The 26,678-nt window shown below is 42.6% G+C and overlaps 1 protein-coding gene across 7 annotated transcripts; it reads left to right on the forward strand.

Annotated features, from left to right (window-relative positions):
- The first annotated feature begins 1,609 nt into the window (after nt 1-1,609).
- Nucleotides 1,610-24,071, forward strand: LOC308197508 (neurotrypsin-like). Of its 7 annotated transcripts, none has more exons than XM_080598040.1 (17): nt 1,610-1,761; nt 2,463-7,717; nt 8,902-9,237; nt 11,341-11,386; nt 12,695-12,931; nt 13,790-13,913; nt 14,654-14,829; nt 15,354-15,501; nt 16,315-16,493; nt 16,763-16,904; nt 17,538-17,740; nt 18,742-18,883; nt 19,155-19,360; nt 19,936-20,014; nt 20,250-20,372; nt 20,895-21,175; nt 22,965-24,071. In XM_080598040.1, exons 3-17 carry the CDS (start codon nt 9,166-9,168, stop codon nt 23,273-23,275), a joined length of 2,469 nt encoding a protein of 822 aa, XP_080454166.1. In that variant the 5' UTR covers nt 1,610-1,761; nt 2,463-7,717; nt 8,902-9,165; the 3' UTR covers nt 23,276-24,071. The 7 variants fall into 7 exon arrangements, with proteins under 7 accessions (XP_080454166.1, XP_080454167.1, XP_080454168.1 ...); XM_080598041.1 differs by having other exon boundaries at nt 8,905-9,237; XM_080598042.1 differs by having other exon boundaries at nt 8,908-9,237.
- The last annotated feature ends 2,607 nt before the right edge of the window (nt 24,072-26,678 follow it).

Consider the following 26,678-nt stretch of genomic DNA (forward strand, 5'->3'; position numbering starts at 1 on the left):
TGAAATGTGGCCGTGCTCCCTGTTACAGTGTCTGTCTTTTCAGCTGCGGGCACAGGGCTCTAGAACCAGCCAGTGGCACTGGCAACTTCAGGGATTTAAATGCTACACTAAGAAACTTTTGGGAGTATCTGGATTCTCTCTGTTGCTGAGTACCGGGCTGTGAGAACAGCGATGCCATTTCGGAAGGAGCGGTGTCAGTATGCTCTTGGGAGTCACAGTAGGGGCACCAGTAGATAAGGCAGGGGCGCTGCAGCTTCTAAGAGGTAGGGGAGAGAAATGTGGGGCTGAGAGTGTGAGGCGATGCTGAATTTCAGGCACTATGAAAGTTTCCACGCAGTTGCAAAAGACTTCCTTAAGGTGCGTTTGGATTATTTGAAACGATGGCGATTTCGTCCACTTGGGTTAAAGTGTGCATGCCCCTTCGCCCAGTGGGTTTGCATAGAAAAGGTTTAGAGGTGTGAACTGGGGGAGCTGTTAGCGTGTAGCACAGAAGCTGCGAAGAGGTGCTGAATTCTATACGGACTTTGGGAAGCAGACTGAGGGCAGAAAAGCGAGGTCACACCACAAGCGGCTTCACTCGCCCTGCCTCAGGGCACCGTGAGGGGCCCGGCTTGCGCCGCCTGCGCGCCGCCTCACGTGGGCGGCCGCTCGCACACAAGATGGCGGCGCCCGCGTACCCGGCCTGGGTGGGCCGCTGGCTCACCGGGCAGTGGCGGCAGAAGAAGCGGCCCCCGACTGTCCGCCCCACCCGGTCGCTGGTGCTGGCCGACAAGGTGGCGAACCGCAGGGAGACGGCAGGGGGTGAGTTCTCGGCGGGGCCGGTAAACGCGGTGTTCCCGAGCCTCGTCCCTGGTAGCTGGCCCTGCTGCTTCACCCCGGGAAGGGTCGTCGTGGTGTCAGGGCATGCTCTAATCCCTGCTCGGGAGCGCCTTGTGCTCTGAGGGACGTTTCTGTAAGGTTTCTAAATGTTGCAGCTGAAAAGCTGTGGTGTAACAGCGTTTTCTGAATGTTCAGGAAATACAGAGAAAAAACGCAAAACAAAACATCTGTGGTAGCTGTTCAGCAGCCCCTTGGGAAGTCGGACAAAAGACCAGAAGCATTCCAACAGGCAAGGGGGTCCGGTTTGTGCCATGGAATTAGTGCACGAGGAGTTTTTAAAAGAGTAATTTCCCATACTCCAACCCTCAGTCTGTATTTTACAATATTCCATGTGCAAGTCCTGCATATAAAGCGCTTTGAATTGTTAACGTACATGCTGTATCAAAATGTAACAACCAGATGGCTCTGATTGTGCTAATCCTTGTCCTAGGAGCTTCTTTTCTAATTGAAGCAATGATGAGATACTGCTGTTTACTTCACTGTTGTTTTTTCTCATCTTCCTCTACCTCATTTTAAACTTCTCTTTGGAGATTTATGTACTGTGGAGGATGTTAGAATGAAATCCTGGATACCTAAGCTTTCATTGTTCTGTTTTTCCCTTCTAGAGGCAACGTGCATTACAGAGATGTCAGTAATGATGGCCTGCTGGAAGCAGAATGACTTCAATGATACAGCTTGCGCCAAGGAGATCCAGATATTTTATGACTGCGTGGCAAGGGCAGAAGTAATTAAAGCCAATTTTGTGTTCTTTAAGGCTAGTGGTAGAAAAGGAAGAGAAGCCCTCAGTCATATTTGTGTGCCAACAATAAGTGTTCCATGAACAATTTGATTTGAGCTAAAGCCATCTGAACTGTAGGAGAGTTGCAGGATGATGTACATCAGGTACACAGCCCTTCCTTTTTGAATTTGGAATTTCCTTAAAATAAAGGAGTATAGGAGGGGACCAGATGTTTTGTATGGTATAACTAGGGATAAAACAGCAGTCACAACCAGTCCTTTTTGTGTTGTCAAATTCTTGGAGTTCAGATGCTGTTGGCCAGCTCTCTTAATTTCTCTTAATATGCTCCAGTTTTTAATCTCTAAAATTTCAGCACTGTTGAAGCAAAGTCTAAAGGTTGATACAGGTACAAAACTTGTCCTTAAACTGATTTCAAGTTTTTATGTTTTTAGTAATAGTATCATAATTTAATAAGTAGCTTTTTATTGCTGCAGTTTGACATCATAAATGAAAAATTGTCCTCCAATTATTTGGTAGATTACAATAAAAACAAATAGAAAAACAGAAAGTAAAAGTTAAAACATTTTTGTATTGCTATTATAAGCTTATAATATTGTTAATTAAGAATATGGAAAGATATCTTCACGAAATGTCAGTTATTCATTAATTTCACAATTTAAAGAAGACTGTTTAGTTTTTAAAAGCCTTGTGATTATTTAGCCAAGTGCTATTATGAGTTTTCCTTAAGGAAATAGTGTTCTTCTGAAATAAACATTCCAATACAATTATTAGTAGTCTTTGAGGGTGAGGGTTAAGGTGGCAAATAAACAGAGATAATATTATGAGCTTTCTTTTCCTGTTTCAGAAGGAGCGCAGGGAGAAAGAGGATGAGGAGACACTGTCGCCCCAGAGAAACTTAACTTCAGGCAAAGTGAACAAGCTCCTGAGGAGGTTTCCTAATATCACACGTTATGTATAATGTGCTTTGTTAAAGGGACTGCAGACAAGCAATTAAAGTTGGGGTCTTTGGAAAATAAGTGAAAAATACAGTTCTGTGAGTGTTTGATGCCAAGTGGTATGTCAGCACTGCTGTGTGGATCTCGACAGCATCTTTGTTTCCAGGCTGGAAGAACAGCCTTCTTGACCATTGGCTGAGTTTGTTGGAATGAAGTTCTTGGGTCTTGCAGTCTTAAGGATTTCTGCAGTGAGTTGTCCAACCAGCAGCAGTGTGGAGGCAGGTACTCACTGTGAAATAAAATACTTCTAGGAATGTGTGTAAACATATGTTCTCAGTTAAGGGGTGATCTCTCTTTGTATATACATTTTTTGCCTCACTTAGGAGCTGCTATCAGTAAGTGTTCAGGCCCAGAGATTTGGCCAACTTAAAATGGATAGTAACACCGTGACTCATATTCATACTTGTATTTATACACAATTTGGTTCTTCTTGAAATTTTTTGGATTCCTGCTGATGTACAAGAAGGCTGCAGAATGAGAAAGAAATCTTCACCAAAATACCTTGCTAATACACAATACATTGGTAAGGATGAAATATAACTTTGATATAGAAGCTTGTGATTTAGACTCTATGATTTGCAGGTACAGTGTCATGTATATTGATTACGTTGTCTGTACTGTAATAAAATAATACAAGACGGTTGGTGTGGGTGAGTAATAGTCTACAGCAAAATGTTCCATTGTTTATTTGGGGGCAGCATGGCTAAAAGGTGGAAAGAAAGTTCGAGCATGTACTGGTACTGAAATTGTATAATTAACTTAATTTTGTTATTTTTCATTAGGGTGATGGAAAATTGCAATCAGGTCCTAGTTCAAGGACCAGTACCTAATTGGTATTTAAAAAAAAAAAAAAAAGCAGTTCCTCAGAGAACTAGCAATATAACCATTTATGTTATTAAGTCTTTGGAGCGTAAAGAAAAATTAATGATCAAGATGGGGGATGGTACATGCAGACTGTATGAACGTGTAGTTTGTTTGGAGCTGGCTTCTGTAGAGCCCCAGGTCTACACCTCTTCATCATATAAATCTTGCTCAAGCATATGCTTTCAAGTTTTTGAAGCAGTTATCAGTAAGTATTACTTAAATGTTCATTAGTGGGTTATCCCAGAGGGTAATTTACTGTGCTGTTGCTATTACGGCATAGATGGGGCCTTCAGAGGACTCGGGGTCACTAAGAACATTACATTCACATCTTAGTTTGGGAAAACGCTTCTGTTATATGACATTGCATTTTCAGTCTGTAAGATGCTCTCTGAGAAGGAGAGCTACCTGCTAATTCTTTTTTTTCTGCAGGAGACAAGCTAAGGTGGTAATGAGGAACAGATTAATTCTAAATTCACTTCTATTATGTTTGTTCTTTGTATTAAAATACAATATAAAGTATAATTTTGCACATCTTAAGCTAGCAGTTATGCTAAATGTACCAAATTCTAGTGTCTGTTAAGAACCACATCATTATATGAGGCTGTAACAGAGAAAGTAATACTTTTTTGTTGTATTCTGAAATTTTGCTCAGTTCTCACTAATTGAGACAGCTATTCTTGTTTTTTACTGCTTCACAGTGAGCTTCCAAGTTCAGCTCTTGTTTTCCCTGACTCTTTATATACTTACTGTAAGCTTAAAATTACCATGCTGTTTTCCAGTCAGTAAAGGAATGCATATATTTGGAGGAAGAAGGCAGGAAAGGGAATGCTTTTCAGATGCACCCTGGTTTTACAGTTTCTTTAAAAAGTACTCCAGCAGCTCTTTTGGCTGAGAAAACCCATGCAGTAATCAAAAAGACTTATGCTACTGATTGTCATTTGAGTTGCTGCAGTTTCCCCATATCTCATGTAAAGCTTATATTGTGTGTATAAGCGTGTTTCATGACATGCTTACATTTAGGACTGTTCCATTAATAGTTAATATGTGTAACTGCAGTACATGACAGCATCTGCTCTGAGTTCAGGGCTTGTACTGTTGTTGGGGCATAAAAGAAAACTGGGTTCTGTTGCTCCTGGTGCTGAGCTCACTGGTTAAGAAAATTGCTGCAGAGACCTGTACGTAATTGCATGGTGGGGAAAGAATTATGTAAAAGCTGACTAGCTGTTCTACCCTCCTAAGTAGGATTTACAGGATTGAAGCAAATCTGCTGGAATTCCTTGATCTTATTCTTGTTCCTTATAGCCTGAATATTTTACCAGCTCTGTGTATGATTGCTGTTAACTATGTTTCTTGTTTCTATGTTTCTTAGTGTTTCACTGAAGATCTCTTAGGGAGGAAACACTGATTATTTTTTTTCTTGATTTTCCTGAACTTCAGAACTCAGTCTCTGCTTACGGTTAGGAAATTCTCAGAATTTTTTGACAAACACATAGATGTAAATGGAAGAGTTATATTTCATTCAAATGATTTGTCATTTTGGACTAACATTCAAAGAAGTTAAAAAAGATGATTTAATACCACTGTCTATTTCACAGAATCATCTAGGTTGGAAGAGACCTCCAAGATCACCCAGTCCAACCTCTGACCTAACACTAACAAGCCCTCCACTAAACCATATCACTAAGGGCTACATCCAAATGTCTTTTAAAGGCCTCCAGGGATGGTGACTCAGCCACTTCCCTGGGCAGCCAATTCCAATGCTTAACAACCCTTTCAGTAAAGAAGTTCTTCCTAATATCCAACCTAAACCTCCCCTGGCGCAACTTTAGCCCGTTCCCCCTCGTCCTGTCACCAGGCATGTGGGAGAATAGACCAACTCCCACCTCGCTACAGCCTCCTTTAAGGTACCTGTAGAGTGCGATAAGGTCGCCCCTGAGCCTCTTTTCCAGACTGAACAATCCCAGCTCCCTCAGCCACTCCTCGTAAGACTTGTTCTCCAGACCCCTCACCAGCTTTGTTGCCCTTCTCTGGAGTCGCTGGAGCACCTTGATGTCTTTCTTGTAACGAGGGGCCCAAAACTGAACACAGTACTCGAGGTGAGGCCTTACCAGAGCCAAGTACAGGGGGACAATCACTTCCCTAGCCCTGCTGGCCAATTTCTTTTTAGCCTGACTGGCATCTAGGCCCAGAACCAGAGGGAGATGTATTGATTTTTTGTTTTCTTTTGTTTGTTTAGATTTGCAAAATAGCTGTGATTATTCCAACTTTTTTAAATATACTTTGCTCCCTAGTACTCCTGTTGGAAATTGGCTATTGATTAGTTTTTCTGTTGAGCAGATAGCCTTCAGCATCTGCGTGCCTGATGTCCTTAGAGGGTCAGAATAAGATTTGTACTTTTACATTTTTTAAATACTTTTCTTTCTCCACTTGCACCTTAGTTATCAATTAGAAACAGGCTTACTGTGCTTTTGTAATTAGTAGTCTGCAAACAAAGCTGATAAGGATTAACGATTTCTACTGGCTACCAAAAAGTATTCAGTAGATGCACAAGAGAATGACCTATAGCACCTCTGTATAAGTGATGTTTTCACTAAAATGGTCACTTGAGAAAGAAAAGAACCACCTCTGAAGGATATGCACTTGCATCAGTTTTTAATCTTTAAATGTATTTGCCCGACATTATCTGCTGACATGCAGCTATGAGACTAGCAAAAACTCTAAGGCCCAGTTCCTGGCGCCAAGTCAGTCTTGTCACTGACTTGAACCTGTTCTTATTCCTAATGTGGCAAGCAAAATTACTTTCTTGCTTCTTAGCTTAGAGAGATGAATATATACCTTTAATGGGAAGACTTGGTTTTCAGCAGGGTTTTATGAATAGTAGTCCTGCCGGTTCAGGAGTGATAGGTCTAATTCCTGAGGTGTACATTTGTTTTAGAAGGCAGGTGTGTTTTATTTTTTTGTTTTTTTTTTTTAATCAGGGTGAGAAGGTGATTTATGTTAAATAGGGGACTTAGGTAATCACAGCTACTTCAAACTTGCACACACAGGAAAGTTATAAATAAGTAATATATCTAGAGATGAAGTAAAACATGTTTAAAGTACCATAGTTATATTGGCATGATTTCCTTCTTGATCAGTCTTAGACACAGACAAGGCTAATTTAGTTTGTGGTTTCTTGGAAGTTGTTTAAGCTGAGAGAGTCCAGAGAAGAACTGATGCCAGTGTAACTAGATGTAAAATTGTGGTCACTTAAATAGCAAAACCCTTCTGTGTAGGCAAATCTTTTGATACTGTTTGACTCATAGCAGAGTATAAGCAAATAAGGGAAGGAAGAAGATGCATAGCCATGAGAAGCTCTTTTTGTATCTGAAATCCATCTCAAGGAAATGTCATTACATGTGCAAGAAAACCAGGGGGAGGTCTTTGCAAGAAGGAAGTAGTTCCAAAAGAGGACCTGCCATAGAGGAGACTACTGCAAAGACCAGTATATCTTGGCATGGTTTGTTGTTCATCAGGAAGCTGAATAACAAACTTGGACTTCTCTTGCTTTTGGTGCACTGGTCTGTGTTTTCCTTTTGAGTAAATCACTTTAAAATATCTAGAAAAGCCTTTACTTAAGAGGGAAGCAAGCTACTGTGAGAGAAATCCAGTACAGGCTTTTGCTGTAAGTTCTGAGCTCAATTAGTACATGTCAGATAGAGATTGAATGCATCTGTTCCTTTCCAGTTCTAAAGGGTTAAATAGGTGAGCATCATCTTGGGAGTTTTGAAGTGGCATCAACAACCTCTCAACTCCTGGCTAAGGAGCAGAGTTCTCTAAGTGTTGGTGAATTTTCTGTTATTGTTTATAGTACATCCTTTCCTTGTGTTTTCACTGGAGTAAGTGGTTCTAAAATTCCAACGTATTCTCATCTTTGCTTTTCATTTTGCTCCTTTTTACCAATGCTGCCTGAGAGTTACAGAATGCTATAGCATCCAAGCTATTTCCATCTTCTGTTGACCTGATCATCTGCCTCCTGAGCTACGAAGATCACAGGATATAGAAGATTTGCTTCTAATTAACTGAGTGTAATTATTGGCCAAATCCACTGTGTCCAGAATGCACTGTGGTACAAATCCACTCAAGAAACTGCTCCCTCCTACCACTCACTCAGTCCTCCTGTAAAAGATCCAGCTGTAGTGCAATTTCATTGCATTTGATGAGTGACTAAAGATGAGGCAACACAAAACTGTCATGTGAAGTGAGTAATGGGCAATAAGTGGGAAAAGAAAAAAAGAGGCTTTTCATCAAGCCAATGGATTTGTATCAGCCTGTTTCTTGTTTTTATGCTGAAGGTGTCTTTGGAAATGCTTCTCAGCAGGTTTGGCCAGAAGTGAGCTAATTTCTTAAGGTGACCTTCATGGTTTATGCTGCAGAACACTAAGAGTTAATCCCTCCATAATCCGAATACAAAAGTAGGAAATGTCCATTAGACTGAGCTGAGGAGCAGCATGGGGAACATGTTAAACAAAAATAAATCCAAAATTGAACAGCTTCAAATTGAGCAATAGCCTTCTTAGATTTAATAATGTTTAAAACTTTTGTTATAGCCTCTAGCCCTAATTTATATGAAGGAGCAGTAAGCTGAAAACACTCGAAAATATAAGATTATTCATAGCAATAAAATAATGATCAGTCCTCTAGAAATCGCCCTAGCCAATCAAATGAAAAATCACGTTACAGTCCAAGGTCAAGAAGACACTTGATGGAAAAGATCTCTGGAGGCAATATCCTTAATGACAAGATGCAGAGCTGAAAAGTGGGAATGCATCCTAGAGAGGGCTGTGCTATTTCTTTTTTTTTTTTTTTTTTTTTCCTCCTAGGGAAATCTGGAAGATTCTTAAAATAATTTTCTGGGACCTGTTTATCTGTGTTCAAGCCTGAGGAAAGTCTGACCTCAGGAAGCTGCAAGCAGCTAATCAAGGAGGCAGCACAGGGGGGATAAAGTCCAGATTCCTTCCAACAAGTATAATCTCTGGCAAATGTGCTTGTACAAGCCATTTCCTTTTTCAGTTTCGCTGCTGGAGTTGTTGCAGTAGGAAGCCCCAGATCCCTGCTGCCGCTACAGCCTTTGTGCTTACGGGAGGGAAGGAAGAGTCAGCTGTGGAAAGAAGGAATTTCAAGAGAAGAGAGAGCGGCTGGCGGGGCTGCTGGGCAGACAGCGGTGGAGAGGCGGAGGCTGGCACTCTGGAGAAATGCATACCCACAGCAAAACGAGAGGCTGGGACAGCAAGGGAAAGGGAGGGAATAGCTGAGGTGCGGGAGCTAGCTGAGGGCTGTGCCCTACCCATCTGCGCTTGCCTCCTGCTGTTTTTAAAGGTGATAGAGAAATTCTGGGGCATGTTCTCCTCCCTTATTTCTCTTCCTTCTTTTTCCCTTTCTGAGGAGAAGAGTCAAGCAGAAAAGACGGGGAGAGGAAGAGGAAAGTGAAATTTTAAGATGCTCTTGGGAACTTTGATTCCTTCCCTTCCATCCCTTTCCCCACGCAGAAATGAAAGAGGCATCCCACTGCCTCCGATGTGTAGCAGCTAGTGCCCTGCACCTGGGGAAACTGAGCTGGAGAGCAAGAGGAGGAGGCAGCAGCTGAGCCCAGCAGCAAAATGAGACTGTGAAGCTTGAAAAAGCTTCTGTCCACATTGTACAGGAAGGATGAAGATCCCCAAAGTACTCACGCTCTTGGTAGAGCTCTTGAGTCTGTTATCCTGTCTCAGAAGCAGGGAGGTAAGAAATTATTGTTCTATCTGCTTGTAAAAAGTCCCATTGCTTTTTTTTTTTTTTTTAGTATCATCACTGTAAGTGGATCATATTCTCACTGAATATGTTTTCTCAAGTATCTAGGCAGCTGTGGTCTCTGGGAAGGGTTGGGGGCTTGGGGAGGGATTTATTTCATTCTGCATATGAAATTCAGGAAAGGAAACAAAGCAGCAAAGCAGATGCACAAGGGCTTGCAGATGCTTTGGCTCAGGTTTCCCACGTTACTCAAGCACTGCAGTGACCCTGGCAGGAGGGATCCTTTGTTTCTGTTCTTCACTGACGGACTGATTATCCCTATTGCTGTTGTGGACTGATGATCTATAGCCACACAGACCTGGGACAGTGACTGCAGCACAGGTGGTTTGCACTAAAATTTGGTGATGACGACTATTGAAGGATTTTGGAAACTGCTACAGAAACTGGCAACTAGTTTTTCATTAAAAGGGAAGCATATTACTTGGAATGCGGTTCTTTTATTTATGGTCAGTCTCCAGGAAGAGCGTGTTTGGTCGTTCATACAGCCAGTTATTAATCCCTCTATCTCTTGCAGGCTTATGTGTGTACAAGTGCACACTAGAAGCCAGAAGTCAGGGTACCTGGATTATGCCTCGATCACCTGTCTTGTGTGTGATCTTGGACAGTCAGAAAAGCATAGTTTAGCTCACTTTCCTCTCTTTACAGAGAGCTTTGAGATCCTCAGATGAGTCCTTCAGCATTGCTGTTTTATAGAACATTATGTGAGTTCAGAACAGCTGGACACGTGAAGACAAATGGATTTTTGGCTGAATAGGGTTTTGACAGTTAATTACTGTTTTATCTGTGCATCCCCTTGCGCATATGCACCTGAGGTGTGACGCGCAGTTCCTGAACCATGTAAGGAATTCATTTTCAATATGCCATATTACGTTCTGAGTTCTGCAGGATGATGGTGAAGCTTGGCTGTGGTTCTCAACACCTGTTGGACCATTATTCGTAAGCTTGATCTGTAAATGAAATCAGCCATGAGGAGGTGTGTGGCATCTATGGGGGATTCTCCTGGCTTACTCCAGAGGTGGATTTGGTTTAATTCCCAAAGTTTACTCTTACCTTTTTCCGAGGAGAGGTAAAGGAGAAGCAAAATTACTGCATTTTGAAGAAAAACAGAGCTATTTGCGATAGCTAGTTTTCTTTATATGCACACCTCTGCTCTGTGAAGTAGAAGCCTTTGTTCATAAGCAGCTATATTTAGAAAAGAGTTAAACTACATGGAGCTAGCAGAAGCACGTACAGTTTCTTCTTTTCACTCCGGGTCTGTGAAGGTCTTGCACCTGCCTGCATACCATGTAATGGTGTTGAAGTGGAGATCCCTATCTCTCAACCAGCAGTCAAGTTATAATCACCCAAAACACTGCCTACAAGACGAAATGCAGTTTTGGCACTGGACAGGATGCTGGAATTCTTTGTTCCATATTCTTTGTTTTTAGCTATATTATTACACTTGGATAATAATACCATGGGACGTATTTTACTTTGATGTAGTAAAAACAAAATACTCAAAAAGCCATGTTGGATTTTCTTCTTTACATGCTTCCTGCTTCATATGTGGATGTTTATTGCTATTTTAACAGGGATCGCTGGGAGCATCATCCCATCAAGTAGATATATCTGTTTACTCATGTGATCATAGAAGGCTTACCCTTTACATGGACAGAGAATGAGTGGCTGTTCATTTTTTCTTACTGGTAACAACGATTTTCTTCCAGCTTTTCTTTCGGTAGACATCTCACTCTGACTTAAAATTCTGTTTGCTCAGAGCATTGGGGCTGAAACCCTGGAAAGAACAAGCAGAGCCCTGTAATGTAGTGCTTAGATCAAGGGTAAATCTCTGCAGGCCAGTAATTATTCATTTTTTTTGTCAGTGGGCAGAGCTGTGATTGGATTTGAAGAAGAGCAATAGGGAGAACAGGGAAGAGGCTGGTTACCAAGGTGTGTTTGCCTAAAGCAGCAAAAGGCCGAGATGCTTTCAGAACATGCCCATGTTTATTTCATCAGATAATCATCTCTCTGCTTTTGCTCTGTTTCTTTTCCCAGGCTCTCCTGGGAATCCAGCCCAGCCAAAACCATTTGCAGAGTGCAGGTAAGAACAAGAAGTTATTAATTCAGTCATCAAGCAGACTCTTTTCTGCAGTGGTGATCTGAGACTACAGGTACGATGAACCACTGCTGTCTGGCTGCTTTGCGTTCTTTCCACCATTTCTTTTCTCCTTTGTGCCTCAATGTCTGTTTATCTCTTTCACTAATATGGTCAGACTACTTTCTCTTCTTCATGTCTAATACTCTTGCAATTCTCTTCCTTTACCGTGTTCTTTTCCTTTCATCTGTTTTTCTGTTCAGTCTTTTCTGCATGTTTGCTCCTCCTAGTAAGTACTGTCTTGTCATATGCCCCCCTTTTAGGGTCCCAGTCAATCCAAGGAGCACAGTGTGTTTTCCAGACAGCTAACTGTAACTCTCACTTTTGTACCTTGTAGCTAACCTTTAACTGTCACTTACCCCTGCTGTTTACCTTGCATGTCTTTACAGCAGAAGGATTTTCTGAAATATTTTTTGTTTATTCAGTGAATGGAACTACAACTGTTACCCACTTCTGAATTGTCTTTTCCCGTTTTATGCACACTTAAAAAGCACACCTTCACACACAATCTTATTCTGGTTTTCCTATTTCTTATTTCAGGGTCATGAATGGTGAATTTTCTCTCTTTCTCTCTCTCCCCCCCATATTTAATTATTTGCTGGGGTTTCTTTGCAAAAGATAATTCGTGTAGGCACTGGCCTGGAATATTGGCATCTACACTCCCCCCTGAAAGTGGTTCCCTTTCCTTTCCTATAAGTTCAGACAAGCCAGGTTATATGCTAATATGTATAAGGAACATATATACAATGAAGTACAGTACTATTTTCCACCTTCCTGTTTTATAGAAATGATGGATAACTTTAAACTCTTCTCAGTCACAATCAGTTTAGACAGGCAGTTAATCTTTTGAAGAGCCTAGGATCAAACTTAAGAGTATCATATTCAGGTACCAAAGCAGGTAGAGGAGAAGAGTCTGCCAGGCTCATCTGCTGGCCCAGAGAAAGGGAATGCCTCTAATGAAATAATCAGTAATGGGAACTAGTTCAATTAGTCCACGTTTGGGCCCAGAGTTAACATGTTTTAAAGGTCTATGCATTTTGTTTTTTACAGATCAACTTGGTTTCTAGATAGTATGTATAAACATTCTTGTAGCACCTGCCTTAAAGACTGATGTAACTAAAATCAAACAAGCAAGTAGCAATCAAGACTGTAAACACAAAAGAGGTTCAGAAAATCAGCCGATATGTCCAGTATTGTTTGTGCCTCCATGTGAGATGCCTTAGGTTATGCTAACAGCTTCCTTTCTGTGCCCAGTGTCTAGCGTGTGTAGCATCGGACCTCTTGGGTATTACAATGGCTCGCTGGCGGTCACTGAGGCCGGGGCAGAGTGCCTGAACTGGGCAGATTTCCCTGATTATGTGCAGCAGTACCCAGACCGTGGCTTAGGGGACCACAACCATTGCAGGAACCCAGAAGGTGGAACTACACCCTGGTGCTTCTACCGGCTTGCATCAGGGACCATAGGCTGGGCTAACTGCGACTGTAACCAAGGTAAGAGCTGCTTAGTATCTCTGCCAGAGCCTGGGCTACACTGTCTCAAGGGGTTCAGGCCAGAAACAGGTGCTGCACAGACTTGCAAGTAGCAGATACAATAATACCCTATGAAAGAAGCACAGTACACTAAGTGTCCCAAATTGTCAAAAGAATTAGGACTAAAAACTAATCTGTGTGAGAGAAGAACGTCTGTACATAGTATGGATTTGATTTAAGCTGCTATAATGCCTTGTATAAATGTTTTAATTCTCATATAAAGAGACTTCTTTTTCTTATTGTTAACATGACATTTTGAAAGCAGTTTAAGTTATGTGGAAAACAACCTTCTCCAACTCCTTAAGTAGCCATATCTGAGCTCTCCTCATATAATTGCAGTAGTTCAAATAAAACAAGCACAAATATTCTGTGGATAGATTTGTAAATCTTCTGCAGCAACGTGGGTCCTAGACTTACTGTAGAAGTCTTGGCAGTGCCAATACAAGGATAGCTGCTTATCTTGAGGCATGCAAAGGAGCTGAGCTCTCTCAATATACCAACTCACGAGCAACGCTTCTGTTTGTCCTCCTGTTTTTTGATGCTCCTTTTAGCTGCATTTTGCAGAACAGATAATAAATGAAATAGCAAAATCTCTTCCCTCACCAGTGTAAGTGCTTTCAAAGATGGCTTCATTAAAGTGAAGGATACAGGTGTAGGTGTGCTGTGTGCCTGTGTCGAGGTGCCACATTCTGCACGCCTTCATACAGGTCATTTCAGTAACAGCACTCCAAAACAGGGATGAGAGAAGTCAGGTCCAGCTCAGCTCAGCTACACCCAAGTCCAAGACTTCTTTTTTTTTTTTTTTTTTTTTTTTGGAAGGTGCTGTGCGCTTAGCTGAAGATAGTAGTGTGGAGCTCTACTTTGGTGGACTCTGGGGCACCATCTGTGCTGACCACTGGACTGACTGGGATGCCAGTGTTGTCTGCAGGCAACTAGGTCTCAGGTGAGAACCTTGTTGTGGTTGCAAGTGTTACATGCTCATATGGTCTCTGAGAGAACAGCCTCTCTGGTTACTGTTCCTCTGGCATAATACCTTGGCTGGGAGAGAAGAATTTCTTTTGTGGGCTGATTGCCCACTTACCAGGGTCCTTTACCAGATTTTCTTTTTTTCCTTATTTTCCCCCCATGATTATGCCCAACCCCAAATCAGCATTTGCAAGAACTTTTTAAAACAACAGTGTCTAAAACTTGGTGTTCAAGTCTGTGATGAGTGACCATATTCCCTTTTCAGCATTAACAGCTGGAATTACCGTACTGATCTATTAGAGATTTTGAGACTATGAACCTTCTAAGGGAATCTCTTATTTGGACTTATTCAAACTTACAAACAGCAAGGAGATGAGATTAACAGAGAAAGAAAAAGGTTATTCAGATACTTCGATGTGCTGACATATTACAATCTGTTGACGGGTTGGTTTATTCCTTCACTCTCAAATGAGGGTACCATTTCTGACTAGTTCAACTCCATAGCTGTAAGTGGGAAAACAGAATGGATTACATGGGGAGGGAGAGGGGGAATTGCTTTGTGCTTGTTTGAATTTTTCCACTGGACTGAAAATGGACACTCCATTATGTACTCCCAGTCAACTGGGCTCATGTGAAATGCCACAACTGGGCTGGAAAACAAGTGTGAGTTAAGCAATATAATAGTGTTGCATCATTCTGTTGCATTTTCCATTCCAGTGAGATTGGCACAGCTGGAAAGAAGAGTCATCCTGGACTGTGGCCTACTCCCCTGCACCTGCAGTCAGCAAACTGCCATGGGGATGAGAAAGCCCTGCTGCAGTGTAGCTATCAGGAAGCTGTGTCAGGAACTTGTAACCAGGGAAGCGCCGTGGTAATGTGCATCCCTCCAGAAGGTAAATCTCCAGGGGTGGTTCATTACCTATTTCTTGTGTGTATGTTACCTGAAATCCAGTGTTACTGATCAGATGCTAAATCTGAGGTCAGGAAGCTGAAGAGAGCAAATCATTGGAGCGTGTTCTACTTTCACCTGCTGTGCAGATTATTTCCTTCCAGTGAAAAATGATCTATCTTTTCCCAATCCCAAATACTCAGAGTGGGCATACTTCTAAAATTATTGCAAGATGGCAGTTGCTTATGAGCACATCGCCAATTATTAAAGATGGGTTTTTCGCAGATAGTAAAGTCCTTGTCACTGTAGGAGCCAGTAAAAGAGCCATCTGTGGACCAATTGCACCCCATGCTGTGGCATGCAGTCATGGATGCTTCTGGGGGGTTTGGAGGGGAGGATGTGGTAGGGTGGGATGAGAGCATCCTAACAGATCCTCTGGCTTGTGAATAGTTCTACACCCTCAGCTGCTGGATGTGCTTTGTCTCTGTCTTGCTCTGCTTTGATCTCTTTTTCTTTTTTGCAACACAGGTGTAGGTGTCCCATTGCGTTTAGTTGGAGGAAAGGAGAGCTTTGAAGGGCGAGTGGAGGTTTACCACGATGGCAAGTGGGGTACTGTCTGTGATGACCAGTGGGATGACCGGGATGCTGAAGTGGTTTGTAGGCAGCTGGGACTCAGGTAATTTCCCTGCTGTTCATCATGGAGCGGTAACAGAAGTAGTTTGAATAAAGAATGTGAGAGCATCTCCTTTCACTATAATACCAGCCCTTTCTATGGAAATGGAACAGAACCCTGATCATCCTATAAAGGGAATTTGTACTTAATTCAGTATAAAATCAGTCAATTTTATGGGTTTATGCTGTATAAAAAAGAGATGGTGTATCCCTATCCAAGGCTTGTTTGTGTTGATCCCTGTTCATTAGTTTTACATACATGTCCTAATGCATATCTTCTTGGCCTCATTGATAACTTGTCATAGTGATTTCCATAGGTGAACGGCAGTCATTTGTTTAAATTTAAATACCTTCAGTTTCAGTGACTGCCCCTATCCTCTTCAGTCAGGGAAAGCAAGAGAGCACCTCATTCTCTATGCCATCCAGCATTTAACATGGGAGCTGTTGTATACTGAGCAATCTTGAAAAACAAATTGGCACAGGATTGCTTAAAAATAGATGAGTCAAATTTGAAATCCTTCCAACTTTGAGAGTTTTGCCTGTCATTGAGATCGAGGCATTGTTGTCCTCAGAATTTCTCAAGTACCTGAACCATTCTTGGTACGGACATGTTTTTTATGTATTGGGAGAGGAGATCTTGTTACAGGACTTCCCACTAAGGCATTTTGGTTAACAATTGACAACACCACTGTGCCAGGAATACACATTACCTATGGAAGGATGTCAGTCTAGTGTAGGAGAGTCCTTGTGCAAGGCAGAATACAAGTGAACAAGACTGTGACCTTCCTTACTGAGCATGTGTATATATCATTTGCAGTGGGAACCCAAAAGCCTTGTCATGGGCTCACTATGGGCAGGGATCTGGCCCAATCCTGCTGGATGAAGTGGAGTGCTCAGGCAATGAACTCTCACTTGACCAGTGCAAGAAAAGTGACTGGGGACAACAAAATTGTGACCACATTGAAGATGCTGGGGTCTCCTGTGACCCTTTCACAGGTACATACCTACAGCTCTATGCCATCCAGATGCAGCCTTACTGCCATATTACACAGGTGGAAATGAATCAGAGCCAGCCTAAGTGGTGTTCTCATTGCTTTCCACAGGTGGCATGGAAAGGTTGAGGGATGTTTGTTTTCTGAGTACCCACAACTATCTGTGCCTTTGGTTTCTTCCTCTTGTGGGCTGTAGAGGGTTTTCAGAAGTGGAGTTCAGCCTATTTTTCTCCCTTACTGAGTTCTGGTCTTTCGTTCTCCCACCTCTTGCAGAGGGCACTGTCAGACTGGCTGGTGGTCGCAGCTCCAGCGAAGGCAGGGTAGAAGTTTATTACAATGGAGACTGGGGCACAGTATGTGATGATGGCTGGACAGACCTTGGTGCCCAGGTGGTCTGCAGGCAGCTGGGCTTCAGGTAGGAATGAGTGTTGGTAGTATCTGTGCTTCCTAATTTCAAGGATTAGATTCCATGTCTCTTTAACAGGTTTGGCTAGACATTACCTCCTTGAATTCTGTCTTTGTTGGAAGGGTTATTATCATTATGCAATTTTACTCAGGAAAAATTATTAGGTGTCCACGTACTTTTCCAAGAAAAAGATATCATTGTTACCTCTTGCTTTGACCTGTTTTGAAAACAGATAACAGGCTTGATACTATTTATGGCTCCTTAAATTTCCAGATATATCAGCTCAGCACTACCAGCCTGTCTACTCTGTCAACTAAACTTTATTACCTGTTTGCTCTGTAGCTAAACTATACCAACTGCTTCAGTGCTTGAATGAAGACCATCAGGACAAAAAAGTGTAGTATTAAGGGTTTTCTTAATGGTCTGATTGGGCCTTCCTGAAAGCTGAAGTTGGTGAGATGTGTAAGCTACTTGGCTGCCATCCAGTGTGTCACTGAGTAGCTTAGGTAGGGAGGGCATCAATATCAGATCTGACATCTGCAGGGGAGTTGCCCGGTTTCCCTTTGGGTCTGAATTTGGGCCCCTCTGTGGGATTAGCTAGTTTTAATGAATTTGATGTTGTGTTCTGTTTCTTTCCTCTAGTGGTCCTGCTACCCTGGCCTCTGAAGGGGATTACACCGCTGGCCAAGGCTTAATCTTGCTGGATGATGTGGCTTGTGTGGGGACAGAGCTCTCCCTCCTGGACTGTCCCCATAGCAACTGGGGGCAGCACGACTGCTCGCACGCGGAGGATGTGGGGGTCCGCTGTTCCCCTGAGAGCAACACCATCACTGATGGCAGCCTGGGTAATTTGTCTTGCATCTTGCTCTGGGCAGTGAGAAAGTATCTCGTGCTGGTTTGTTCCTTTGGAAACTATGGCAGATATGGGAGTTTTCCCTGTGCTGTCTCAATGAGAAGACTGCTTTCTGAGAAGAATTCATAGGAATGAGCCCTGGCTGTTTGGGGGCAGAACGACAGAGCTGTGGCTCTGCTACCAGATGTACAGCCAGACCTGTAGAGAAATGGAAACTGGAGAGAGTTATGTTGGCAGTCTCTAAAACAAACCTGAGAAACTGAGGGATGGTGGCTGCCTTACGGTGCCATTGCTCACTGATGAAATGCCTCAGCCCCATGTCTATGGAAACAGAGGAACCCCCTTTAACTAGACACATCAGGCAACTGATGTAGTTACACTAGCATCACACCTTGTCAAGACAAGAGGACTTCAGATGTTAGGGGCTGTTGTGTGGTTATTGGCACTCTCCTCTTTGGATGGCATCCTCTTAATTCAAATTGTAAATGTATCTTAAGTTAGCATCATACTTTTTGTTTATATGAGGGCTGATAGACTCTGCCTTCTCTACTGCAGGAGACTTTGCAATTTGTCCTGTTTTTAATTGAAATATACAGCATCTAATTTTTTGTTATTGTTTTTCCTGGACATAGAACTCGTTTCTTGCCTAGAATAATGCAGTAGTTTTATCACTTAATGGATTTATTTCCAAGGCATGTTTAAGCTTGTTCATTCTTGCCTAAGCACTTAATACCTTTCCTTCTGTTTTTGTTCGTCTTTACTCAGCTTTCAGAATATGAATTACAGTGTGTATTAAATAAATTAATATGCATGCACTCTACTGATTTAGCAAGAAGGTGAAATGAGGGATATAGTTTTCATATATGATCTCCACCCCTTTTTTTTAAGCTTATTGATCTCTAGGGTTCAGTTTTTCCTATAGAACCCAAGTTCTGGACACCTCACGCCCTTTGGTATTTTTGGTTGCAGCAACCCGTGTGTTTTCTCCTGCAGGGCCTCCCGTGCGGCTAGTGGATGGAGAAAGCACCAAGGAGGGACGGGTTGAAGTATTTGTGAATGGGCAGTGGGGCAGTGTCTGTGATGATGGCTGGACAGACAGAGATGCTGCAGTAGTTTGCAGGCAACTTGGTTTCAGGTAAGAGATCTGATAGGTACATCTTACAAATAGAAATAGCTCTTAGGGGGAATGGTGTCTTTCTGGGCCTGTTGCTGGGAGCTTCATTTCATAGTTCTGGCAGACCTGTGTATGCTTGAGGAATTAGAATCCTTTTCTCATGCTGCCTTCAGCAGGTACTAGCCTACTGTCTGTGTGTGGAGTGATCAATAAATATCATTTCTCTTAAAACGTGCTGAGTTTCACTTGCCTCCTGCTTATTGCAGGTTAGCCACCCTCTCTCTCATTGCAGTGGTACAGCAAAAGCCAGGGCAATGGCTTATTTTGGTGAAGGCCAAGGGCCCATCCATCTGAACAACGTAGAATGTAGTGGTGTGGAGCACACCCTGGGGCAGTGTGTCAGGCCTGACACTGGGATTCACAGCTGCTGGCACAGTGGAGATGCTGGTGTGATCTGTGACTATGTTGAAGAGAAGGTCCAAGATATCAGGAGAACAGGTGATATGCCCATTTTTTCTACGGAGAAGTCTGGAGCTTGAGCTGTAGGATCTCTGCATGCTTTTGCACTGTAGTTCTTCTCTTTTTTTTGCTGAAGCTTTAGCTACAAAACAAGCATGTAGTCTCCTGCACCTCCTAGTTGTTGTTTTTTGTTTGTTTGTTTTTGTTTGTTTGTTTTGTTTTCATTGTCTCTTCTTAGGAGCACAGGGTGCTCCAGCCTAGTCTCAGGAGCTCCACTTGTGTCAGGTCTTTGACCCTTCAGAACTTCCCTTGAGCCATGTCATTACACCCTTCTTAGAGCAATAACTATGAGCAAATTTTGGGTTTTAGAGCACCGAGGAAATAGCTGTAGATGTCCCATTCCTGGCATAAGACTACAAATACTGGAGGTAAGCACCTCCACTAAAACTGAGGAAAGCCTTGGGAACAAATTTTCTGTAAATTCCTTTGCACAACACAATGCAGTCAGCTACCAGGAAGATTAATGCCCTCAGGGAAGGATATCTTGGCTCTTTGACAGCAGTTGATATTTAAGCTGAAGGTGTCTACCCAGCTGTCCTAACTTTGCTGTACAGGTCCAGAGTCTGGTGTGTGTGGCATGCGCCTGCTTCACCGTCGCAAGAAAAGGATCATAGGTGGAAACAAGGCTCTCAGGTAATTGCTGAAAAAGCCAGAACTGGTTCCAGCTTTCCTAAAGATTCTGGAAATAGCCTGGCATATGGTGAATGTATTAAAACATTTTCCCTTGTGATTTTTGAACTTCATTTGTACCAATGTGCCCATCTAGAGGAGAATTCATGCCAACTGAGCCCAGATGGGGCAGAGCAAATGGGAAAAGAAAACAGCTCCTGTGTATGTGATGTTTATTATTCTTCTGTCTCTTCTCCAGAGGTGGTTGGCCATGGCAGGTCTCACTACGGCTGAAGGGTTTTCACAGAGATACCCGACTGCTGTGTGGAGCAACACTGATCAGCAGCTGCTGGGTAGTGACTGCAGCCCACTGCTTCAAAAGGTGTGTCTGAGAGCTGGGAGCCCTAAGGGATTGTTAAAGACAAACAAGATAACCTCATAAAAGGTTATTCTCCCAGTGCAGTGGAACTACATGAGAGAAGTTTCTAAACCAAAACATTCAGGTTATGTTGTGTGTGATCTTGGAGCTCTTACAGTGATGACTCATGATAGGCTTGCTTTATCCCTCACTGCTTACACCTGCCTTCTTAACTTCGAGGTTTTACACTTAAAGGGAACCAGCATTTTGTCATTCTTCCTGTGGTTTAAGGAACTGTGAAAAGATAAGATCATAAGCCTATTGCAACTGCTGTAGCCCTTTTTATGGAAAAAAGTCTCGTGCGTGGTAGACAGTGATTGCAACAGCTGGCATTATCACATCTGCTGAAGAGATCCCACAGTTCTGAACCTGGCAGTATTTTATGAGTTTGTGAGGAGGTGGTTCAGTCTCAAAGCAACTGAGGCTTGCATCAGTCTGTTTCTGTTTGAGTAGGAATGTCAAGGTCTTGCCTGTCTTTTTCTCTAGGTTTGGTGTTGATGTACGACGCTACCTGCTGCGGGTAGGCGATTACCACACAGGTGTGAAGGATGAATTTGAGAGGGAGCTGCCTGTGGAGAGGATTGTCCTCCACAGAAACTACTGGGCTGGCAGCAATGATAATGACATTGCCCTGGTCCGAATGCGGGGCAGAGAAGGTCACTGTCTCTACTTCAATCACCATGTTCTGCCTGTCTGCCTTCCTGATAGGAGAGAGAAATCTGACATCAACAGGCAAGCTTGCATCATCTCTGGTTGGGGAGACACAGGTGAGTGAGGAGCAAGATGGATGGGGGATTCTGGACTGAGGAGTCTATATGCACTATTAATTTATGTCTGCCCAACTCAAGGCCGTGTTCTTAATGCTCCTATTGTCTGTGCCAAGCACGTGGTGTCAAGGAGCAGGAAACAAGGTGATTTTTGTGGCACTGATCACTGTTTTCTGATTTTTGAGGCTGTTTTGGGTCTGTCCATGATGGAAGTTTTAGTAGCCATAGCATCCTTCTGAAGATGTGGGAGAGAGGAATGTTGCCACCTGGTCATAGTACTCTTGCTTCTCCCCTTCTATGTGCATTTTTACCCACAGCAAAACCCTTAGGCAACAACCTGTGCAGAGCTGGTGCACAAAGCCTATCTACTGTTCAGGGAGGCCCTCGTGTTTCCATGACCTCCTGCTGTGGTAGTGGGAGCTTAGCAATGGAAAGGGTCTTTCTCAGACTATGTTGTTTATAAAGAGCTTGTGCAGGGGGAGAGACCTGAGGCAGTGTTCTTCCTGTGAAGTAGCTGACCTTTCTTGGAAGTCAGGTCACTGTGATGAATCTCCCCGGATGTTGCTCCAGGGACAGTTGGGCTCTGACATTGGTTTCTGCACTAGGTTTAGACAGCCTGTGCCTGCCATCTTGTATTGCTATGACGCTTCCTAGGTAAAAGGTAGCAGGAAATATTCTAAAAAGTATTAATTACTAAATCCTTAACTCTCTCAATGTGATGTTTTAAAACGCTGGGCTCGGTGGTGTCCCTACATGGATGCATTAGTTTGGAGACAGCTTTAAACACTAAATGAAGCTTTGTGACTGGCTGACCAGTCCTTCCACATTTGGGGTTCATAGATGCAAAACATGGATTTAGGAAAGGAGGCCTTTCTAGGGCTGCTGTGACTGGAGAAAATCCATATGTTTAGAAGGACTTGCTGCCAAAAAACAAATAGCCCCAGGGGCTTGTATGTTGATTTTGGCCTTACCCCTCCTTTCCAGCTGTTTCTCTAGCTGTTACTCAAGTGTTACTCAGTTACTCAACTGAGAGCATACATTTGCCTTTGGAGTCATTTTGGGGTGTCTGGGAAGGATCAAGGAGCAACTTAGCCATGTGACTCCCTTAAGCTGTAGTGGCATTTAATGGCTAGAATCCCTCCCACACACCAAAACCAGCTTTCCAAACAAGTTACCTACTGCCCTGTGAACCTACAGTAAGTCTGTAAATTACTGTAAATCTTGGGCATAGAAAGTTTATACTATAATATAGCACATGATCCTTATGTTCTGACCAAGTCTGTGGTAATAAAGAGATCTGAGCAAATAGAGACGAGTCTGGCCAAAAATGAAGTAAACTCCCTTTGAATAATATTTGGATGCCTCTGAAACATGTTCCAAAAATTCTCTGAGGATTGAGTGCATCACAAATATTACTGCATTTATTCCCTTGTGAAAACACTGTCCTTGTTTTATAGCGAAGGAAATGAAGGCTCAAAGAGGTGAAATAAATTGCACAAGGTTCAAGTTACTTGTTGGCAAAACCAGGAGTAAGACTCATCCTTTGATCTAACCTCTTTCTCTAACCTCTTCCCCATTTCTTTGATCTTACATTTCTTTTTTTGTGGCCTGGCTTTGCAGTACTATTTTCTGAAGTTCTGATGGTTCAGAGATGCTGAGTTTGGCCTACTTCTGTGCCACGTTCCTGACATGAAATGTACAAATATCTGGTTTTGTGCTGAGAACTGTTGCTCTAGGTTGTGTCTGTTGTCTATGTGTGAATTGGTTTGGCCGATCTGTTCTGTTCCAGGGAAGTCCTATTCGAGAACACTACTGCAGGGGGTGGTGCCTCTTCTACCCCAGGAAGATTGTGAGGCCCGCTATGGACAGAAGTTCACTAACCGCATGATTTGTGCTGGGAACCTCTCTGAAGATAAACGGGTGGACAGCTGCCAGGGTGACAGTGGAGGCCCACTCATGTGTCAGAGGTCAAATGGACGTTGGATCATTCTGGGAATCACTTCCTGGGGTTATGGCTGTGGTCGAAAGGATTCCCCTGGTGTGTACACAAAGGTCAGCAAATACGTACCCTGGATCAAGAAAGTGACCAAGCTAAAATGAAAATGTCCGAGCCCTAGGAACTTCAGCGTACCGTCCTTTTGCCCTGCAGCAGCTGAAGGCTGTGGCTTCCGGCCTGTGACTGGTGGAGGTTTATGTTGTCATTTGGACACTGGGAGAAGACTTTTATATAGAACTGGGAGAAAACCAGTTATGGCTGATTCTTTCTGTAGTTTCGTTTTAGTCCCAAATATCTGAGCAGAGAAAGCAGGTGTACACTGGTAGGACAAATAAGTCTGTGTTGCTTTGACCATCCAAGTCCTGTAAGGCAGTCACAGTTATTCCTTTGCCCTGGCACACAGAAAAGGTAGAATTGGAGATGCCTGTCTCTGTAAATCTATTACCAAATTTTTGTATGTTTGTCATTTGAAAAACACTGAAAGGAGAGGTGAGATGCTCGGAGATGGCAACAGGCTCTGGCATAGTGGAAATCTTCAGATATTTTTTCCTAATGTGTCTCTCTTCAGTTGCAGGAATCAGAAGATTTGACTGAGCTGATCAACAGGCTAACAGTTGTGTTCTTTTTCCTTCCTTGTTAGATCTCTAGGGGGAACCTTTTCACTTCTGAATAGTAGATCCTCTGCAACATGATCCCTTTAGTATCTGTTCCTCCTAAGAGGTGCTTATCCCTCCAGCTGTAATCCTGTGCCACACGTTTCTGGTTGTCAGACGCTGTAGTTTTGTTGCTGCTTTCTCCATATAGTGATTCTTTAGTGTTTGTTTGTTTCTTTCTTTTCCATGAAATAACATCTCCTGGAATCAGTTGTTTGTGTGAGAATAAATCTTCATTTTTAAGAGACAACAGCTTTCTTGCCCTCATGATTACTGTGTGTAATTTAAAAATGTGACCCCAAAAGGCTGAATAGACATGTTATTTTTCTTTAAATCCAAATGTAATGTTAGTCTCAAACAGGTGTTGAGACAATTTAACAGCATGGCAGGGACTTTTTCTTGGTACCTTATTTATCATAGTTATTAACTGACCTTTATTTGTGGTCTTAGTCTTTAACATCTCTGTGTTCGCAGTTCTCCCATGAAACATGGAAATACTCTGGGGTATAGATACAAAACAAACACAAGGACTGAGTAATTTGCTTGAGGTGTAAAACAGGAAGTGTGCTGCAAAGCAGCTTCCTGCTTTTCTGAAGTGTGTGCTATTCTTGCAACCTTTGGACTGCGCTTCCTCTCTTCTCTCTGCACTATTTCTCTTTTCATTCCTCTCAGTGGAAGTAAACTGGCTTAAGAATATGACAGCAGTGCCATCAAGCTATAGTTTAAGCTCAGACCTTTCAGGCTGAACAGAAAAAATACTGAGAGAAAGCAGGGGTTGTTGAATACTTCAATTTCTTCCTTCCCTCTTATCCAAACAAGTGAACAGTTTCCTACTCTTAGGCCTTCCTTACTTTTGAAAGCTAATTTTTTTTTGAGTGTGTAGAAAAATATACAAATAGAGGGGCTAAGTGTGTTAACAATTGTGCAGTGCACAACAGTGTGTTCTAGCTGTGTGGCCAAGCCAGAGAGAAGAAAGGTCTGTTCAGGAGCAGCTTTGCTGCATAACTGATGGTCCAAACATGGAGTAATAAAATGGTATGGGACATGTGGAACTTGTGCCAAATGTGCATGTTTTGGGTTCACTCATGCACTGTGGTGTAGGCACTGACTGGGTCAGACACTGGTCTGCTGTCGGGGAGGTGTGTACTCAAGGCACTGAAATGTTCAATACCTAGGGATTAGCAAGGCGAGAACAGAAGGCAGAGTATGGCCTGTGGATTAACCATGTCATCTCACAGGACAAGTGGTGACAGCGCCCTAGAAATTGTCTTGGATTCAACTAGCAGTGATTGCCTGAAGTTTTAATTTGTCACCTATAAAGCAGCTTAGTCTAAAGGTGCTGACCTGGCGAGGTGTCTGGTTTTTGTGTGTGAAAGTTAAACCAAACACTTGCATTTACTCTCTCCAGTAGATTACAAGACAGCTGGGTTACAAATGCTGCAATGGGCTGTTTAAATATCCTGCTTGGAAACTTTATTTAAAAAAAGAATTGTAGGAATCTCTAAAACATGCAGTGTAAGAACCCCTGCAAATTGGCATTTGAGACTGATCTGATCTGTTAGTGCCTCTTCTTGTGGGGCTGAATGTCTGCAGTCAGCTTGTGCTGATAACCCTGTTTGAAGAGCCAGGTTTGGTCCTTCAGTAGTGCCATGCTTGGCTCCGTGCTGGCTAGGTTGTCCTACACCTACTGGCAGAGGGTCCCTATGAAACAAGCTGATGACTGTTCCTTATCACCCAGGAATTAAAATAACAGGAGGACCGAGGACAATTATGTTACAGACCTCTTGTCTTGCAGGGGGTTAAATCCCAAGTTCCATGCTGGCAGAAGCAGTACCTGTTTGGGAATAGAGAGGGATTTGGCTTTAACTTTCAGCCTCCCAAACTGGAATGCTGCAGGTGCCTTGAGTGCTGTCACACCTCTAGTTTAACCTGGTTTGATCTTCCAGCTCATACCTATAATTCAAAGAGGCATAGAAATATAGAAAGGATTGAAACAGTAAGGTTATTTCCTTAAGCCTACTGGTTGCTCTTCAGGAGTTATTAAAAATGACCGTGTAACACGTATGAGACACAGGCCTGGCAGTGTATTCTGAGATTCCCATGTTCCAGCTCAAAATGTATCTCTTGGATTTTGTCACTGTGGAAACTGTGAGAATCATTGTAGTTAATGTTCTGTGAGTCCTCCAGGAGCCAGGAGGAGGGAAGGAATTATCTTATCTCCATCTAATTTTGCACCTTACTTGTACTGTATGCAAGCCTGCAAATACTCTCCCCCGTTGTCCCAACCTGTTTCAGAACACCACTATTGCTCTTTGTGGTCCAAGCCAAACTCACGTGCTTTGCCACTGGGCTTACTGGAATTGTCTGATTGGATGAGCAGCACTCAGCCACTCTAGCTTGTATTTTGTACCTAATGTTGCCCAGCAGCAGACATTTCAAAGGACAGTGCGTGTGCATTTGTATTGAGCAAGTTTTAACAGCCTTCTCTTCTGGGGAATTTTGTTCCTGGCCCATTTAAGTTAATTACTTGCATTGCTATCACGATTAAAATAAAAGTACAAGTACTCAGACTTCTAGGTATTGCACAAACACTGTGCACTATTTTTTTTTTTTAATTTTCCTTAATATCAGAGTTCATCTCCCTAACTTCTAAAAAATTGTTTAACCTAACCAAACTTGATCTTCCATATAAAAGTTTAATCTCTTATTTAATCCAACTAAGCCTCAATATTTTCTGGCAAAGATAACCAATATCATTTTATATTCTGTAGTACATTGTTTCTTTTTATAGTTCCAGAATTAATTGCCTTTTGTTTTCATTGAATCCCATCTATCCTTGTGTTCTCAGCTGTAA

Source organism: Anser brachyrhynchus (assembly GCF_964034855.1).
Source record: "Anser brachyrhynchus genome assembly, chromosome: 6".
Taxonomy (NCBI): Eukaryota; Metazoa; Chordata; class Aves; order Anseriformes; family Anatidae; genus Anser; species Anser brachyrhynchus.